The sequence below is a fragment of the Medicago truncatula genome, chromosome 4 (assembly GCF_003473485.1).
Source record: "Medicago truncatula cultivar Jemalong A17 chromosome 4, MtrunA17r5.0-ANR, whole genome shotgun sequence".
In the NCBI taxonomy this organism is placed as follows: domain Eukaryota; kingdom Viridiplantae; phylum Streptophyta; class Magnoliopsida; order Fabales; family Fabaceae; genus Medicago; species Medicago truncatula.
In genome coordinates, this window is record NC_053045.1 from 10,522,501 (window position 1) to 10,528,213 (window position 5,713).

General features: G+C 32.1%; 1 protein-coding gene across 1 annotated transcript; it reads right to left on the minus strand.

The window, feature by feature from the left end:
* Positions 1-3,769: 3,769 nt before the first annotated feature.
* LOC25491708 (transcription repressor OFP1) lies at positions 3,770-5,234 on the minus strand. Its single transcript, XM_013599719.3, has one exon. It carries the CDS (start codon positions 5,062-5,064, stop codon positions 3,916-3,918), a length of 1,149 nt encoding a protein of 382 aa, XP_013455173.1. The 5' UTR covers positions 5,065-5,234; the 3' UTR covers positions 3,770-3,915.
* Positions 5,235-5,713: the final 479 nt, after the last annotated feature.

Here is a 5,713-nt window from a genome sequence, read left to right on the forward strand (position 1 = left end):
TTCTTGTGGAACATTCTAACGATGTAAATGCTTAGATTTTAAGTCGAATGTAAACTATAAATAGAGTAGCTAGCCATCACAAATATTCATCTTTTATTCTTGGAATTCAATAAGTGACAATTTTCATTCTTAATAAAAGTTCTTTTCTTTTCCTTTACTTTCTTGTTATTTACTTTTATGCTTTTCCTCTTCTTCTCCATGTCTACGATGAACATGAGTGAGTAGACTTCTATTGTCTTGGGATTGTTGGATAAGTCTAATGACATAATCCTAATCAAACCAAGCTTTAGCCCTAATCTTATGTAACCCTAATTTCTAATCTAAATTCACCGTTTCAACATGAATTAATCATTATCAAACCGTGGAAATGAAAGTGGAGGATTTGATAATTGTTAATCCATCATCTCAAATATCAATTCATAAAACGAAAATGGAGCTTTGATATTCGAACAAGTGAATTTAGACAAGGATTGTAAAGGCAGCGAAATAATCTTTGCAATCATTGAGATATATAAGTTTCGAACTTCAAGGATTCTAATAGTAATCAAGTTAGCGAAATAGGCTTGGTTGCTAAAGGGAACCAAAATCTAATAGTAATCAAGTCAGCGAAATAGGCTTGATTGCTAGAGGAACATAAGAGAAACTTGTCTTTAGAAGTTAGGTCTAACATAAGGTTCTAGGTTTAATAGTTTGGTTTGTGATGGATTTGTCACCATGACGGACCAATAATCCTAAGGCTCTTTTTATTATTATATTCTCTTTCAACCGTTTGAAAATTCCAACTTTGCAACTTAATTCTCTTCTAATCATCAACCAAAGTTAATTGAATTGAATAACTCCCTTTCAGAATGATACTCTTTTTATTACTACTTCGGTAAGACTGTGCACTTGCGGTTTTATCCCATCAGGTATGAAGGAGATATTTGTCCTATGATTAACTAACTGTTGGATAAATCTAAGAAAGAAGCCGAGGGTTGTCTCCAAATTGGAGTGGAGATAGAGACTGTGCCAGATTTTCTGTTTCCAATGGGAGTGATGCATATGTGATTAATCTCAAAGAAAAGACATGTGCATGTCCTCACTCAATTGCTTGTATATGGTACAACCAGCAAAACCCATATGAGTTTGTTGCTCATTGGTACATGTTAGTTTACTTTCTTTATCGTTTTACAATTGTTTTGGTAATTTCCAATTTTAATAAGTTCTTTGTAATTTACAGAAAATCCACTTTTTTGGATACTTATGACAATCTGATACTTCCCTCAAATGGACCAAAATTGTGTCAAATTATTTTCTTCTGTCTCTCAGGCACCTCAGGATCATACCACCTAAAAAAATTGCATTTTCTTCTCACAAAATATTTCCCACATCCATGAAATCTCTTCCCTTGATTTTCTTCATTCCAAGCAGTGACTAACGGGGAATCAACACCACAATGAAAAACAACCTTACTTCGATGCTTCAAGGAAGACCCACTGATTGATGAAGATGAATATTCAACCATTTTCGTTTCTGGAAAAATCACGAACAGGAACAAGAAGATGAAGATGCAGATTTAATCAAGGAGGTCCTCGTGAGCTTAGCTCAGTTGGTATGGACAATGCATAAAATATGCAAGGTCCGGGGTTCAAACCCCGACCACCACCAAAAAAGAAAAAGATTTAATCGAGGAGAGGAAGGGGAAGGAATCAGAAAACGATTCCATAAACAAACATGATGCGAATCGAAACTAAATGAAGGAGAGGGTGAAGATGCAGATTTCGTAGAGGAATAAAGGATTGGAATATATTTGCTGATTTGGGAATTTGGGGGTTTTAAAAACCCTAACTTTCGATCGTTGGGGAAGCAAGTCATGTGCTTCCTTTTCCAATTTCCTTTTTTTTAATTTTTTCTTTCATTAAATCCATGTTGGAATTAAAGTAAAAAATAAAATAAAAAATACACGTGGCACCTCATTCAGCGTTAAACGAGTCAAAATTGAGCTATGGGGCTAAAATTGCAAAAAGGGATAAACATAGAGGGCTCAAAAGTAGTTATTATTTTTTAGGGTACAAAAATTGCAACATTTAAATACTTAGGGGTCCATAACAGTAATTAAACCTATTTTTTTACCCCAACAAGATGGATTTCTGGGTACGTCCCGGGATGTACCCACATTATATGATGACCACATGGGAAATCAGAAAAGAAAAAAAGTTTATATCGTGATACAAATTGTAGCCACGGATTTTTCTTTAAATAAAAAACAACCATGTTCAAAATGTGTGTATGTATGAGGTGGAAAATTGGCATGCATATTAAAAGCTGCATGGTTTGGCCTTTGGGATAAGCATAAGGCCCTTTAAATTAAAATCCAGATATTGTACTTAAAGGAGTAGTTCTTTTCATTATAAAAAAAATAAAATCAAAATTATAATGGAAGAAGGTACCAGTTATTACAGATTGTTTGTAGGGTCCCTTATGGTTGCTAACTATTTATACAATTTTGTGTAGTTCTATGTCTTGTTCCCAGACCACTTTAGGTCCATGAGGGTACTGAAAATTCAGAAGCAAATTTAGTGCTAAGTTTCTTAAGATGACAGAAAGCCAACATGCCCAAATTATTTATTGCTTTTTCATTCACACAAGTAAGGAAAGAGACAATCTTTTTGTTGAAACAATTTCCACACGTATACCATAACATGGCCCTACACAACTACACTCTTTATGATGTTCTGAAACAGAAAAAAATTCACTATGCTTATTTTATTTTCCCACCAAAAGAGAGAAAAATTAATTTCACCTTGCACGGTGAAATTTTTTGGTCTTGGCATATTTAGTTTATTTTGTATTTTGAGTTGAAAATTAATCATGATTTCAGAAACTAAATAAATAGTCATTATCAATTATGATATAGTAAATTTAATGCATAGTTTACCAACAATGTGTGGTATGGGTGCCTAGTAACTTAGGATGCGTTTAATCCCTAAAATATTAAGTATTTGACATAACATTACAAGATATGACAGGACAACACAAAACAGAATAACGCAGAATAAAATTTTATGATATTAAATAAATTTTGGTTTTATATGGTTTTTTGTGGACAAAGGACTATTTTGGTATTTTGAATAACTTGTACGTGAGACAAAAAGTTGTAATGTGGTTTAGTGAGGGATAAGAATTTTAGTTTTTGTCATGTCTCTTGCCTCAAGTTTGTCATGTTCCTTAAACAGTTTTACAAATCAAACATTATACAATTGAAATTGTCATTTGATGTCCTCCGTTTTTTAACAAATCAAATGCATTAGACTCTTTAATTATATGTACAAAAATTGAATTTTGTGAATGGAAATAGAGGTACATATTAGTTGAGAGAATAATTGTCTCTAAACAAGTACTCTACATCTGAGGATTATTTATTACTTTTTTTTGGGACAACATCTGAGGTTTATTTCTACATTTACTAACTATGAGATATTATTACTCTTTTTTGAAGAAAAAAACTATGATATTATTTTCAATAAAAGTAAAATAGGTTTTTTTTTCAATAAAAGCAAATTCATTATCTGTTAAAAATAAAAACAAATTCATTAATATACAATATAAGTTTTTCTTTAAAAAAAATACAGTTTTAAAGACTTTGTAATAATATTTACATTGTAGGCTTTGTATTTGTTTCTACTGCATTTATCCATAACTTATATATAATATTAAATATCGTTGCCCCAGGGGTGACACTTTTTAATACACATTCTTAATACAAATATTTTAATAATAACAACCTTGATTCAATTCAAAACCTTGATTAAAGGTACAAAATATATTATTATCATCATAATTATTTTTACATACAAAGATAAATAATAATAATAATAATACACATATAGAAAGAAAATTAATGTGAAAAATAGAAACTAGGATTTTACTATTTCCCTACCCTGTTTCAGTCAAATCAAACCATATTTGCTTGAATACCTTGATAATAAGATCATGATACTCATCTGAATTCAAAGAAAGATAACAAGCAAGAAGATCTTCCAAATCCTTTGATGCTCTTATGTTATTCTCCACAATCATCTCCACCATTGACTCTCTAAAATCCTTTTGAGGATTAAATGATGACTTCACTATTGCTAGACTACCGGAGAAGCTTCTCCGGTAGCCGGAGGAAGTTACCGTCGATGACACGCTTTTCCGGACATGATGAAACTGAACAATTCTTGGAGATTTTATACGAAGTTTCACTCCAGGAGAATTTACAGAACCATTCTTCTTCTTCTTGTTCTTCTTCTTATGTTGTTCTTGATTGATAATTTTAATCTTTAGAGATTCTTCTTTGATGGGTTTGTGCTCATTTTTCATGGTTGGTTTTGTAATGATAGGAGGAAGTTCAAGCTTTGAAAAAGAATCATATGAATAATCATACCCTTCAAGTTTATCATCTTTTCTAGCTAGAGAATTTTTATCAACATCAATAACAATATCTATATTGTTGTTATTGTTTGAGATTTTGTTACAAGCACAAGATGAAGTGGTTAACGAAACCATTTCATCGAACGATGGTTCAGTTGGTATCAGAACACGGTCGGTCCTGAATTCAGGGTCCGGGGACTCTGATTCAGTTAAGCTATCAAGTGGAGAAGATGAAAAGTTTTCGTGTGGAGAATCTGATTTTGTCCACACTGATTCAAGTGTCGTTCGACAACTACAACCCGCGGAGACAGAAGAGGTAACATTTTTTGGAGAAGAAGAAGAAGAATTTTTTGATTTTAATGTTGTGGTTCTTTTTTTTCTTGTTTTGTTTTTGGATGGTGTTTGTGGTGTTTTTGGTGAAGTTGAAAATTTGGTGTTGTTTTGGTTAAGTTCTCTAGTGAAGTAGTATGATTTTCTAGGATTATTACATTGGTTGGGTTGGTTTGGTTTTGAGGAATGTGTTGAAGTTGTTGAGGATAATGAAAAAGGTTGTTTTTTCTTCTTGGAAGGTGTTGTTGATGTTTGGTTTTTTGTTTTGCCTATTTCTTTTAGCTTGTAAAACCAAGCATTGGGAATCATATCTGATAGCTTAAACTTGTTATTCCTCATATCCTTTGAACTCACTCTGTATTTAGTTTTGTGAAAGTGTGTTTTTGTGAGTAGATATGAAAGGTTTTTCTAGTTCTAGTTCTCTATGCAAATTGTGGGGAATGAGAGTGAGAGAGTAAGACATTACATAAACCCATCAGTGTCTACTTTTTGCACTCTTTAGTAGCAATGCTCGCGGGTTTTATGGGTTGAACCGATAACATATCTATTCATAGATTTTTTTTCTAAAAAAAAAAAACAAAAAAAAACAGATATCGGACTTGTAATGCCGGAGACAAATCTCACCGTCCATTGTTGGGAGTCCAATTGAAGTCAAAGACAAGTATAGGTTGACCCAACAGAGAAATTGTTGACATATAGAAGATTTAAATCTAAGATTTAGTGAGAAGCATGCTCTTAGTTCTGAAGCATATACCATCAGGTTAACCTCAGAGGGTTCATTCATAGATTGTTTTGATCTCGAATAATCACATTTTGAATGAATCGAAATTGAATCACTTTGAACCGGTTTAATTACGTTAGTTCGATCAATTTTCACTATTTACTTATTTATATATATAAATAAGTAATAGTGACCAATCATCATATCAATCAGAAAATAAAATGTTCACAAGTGATTCACAACATCGGAAAGAATTGAATCTCAAAC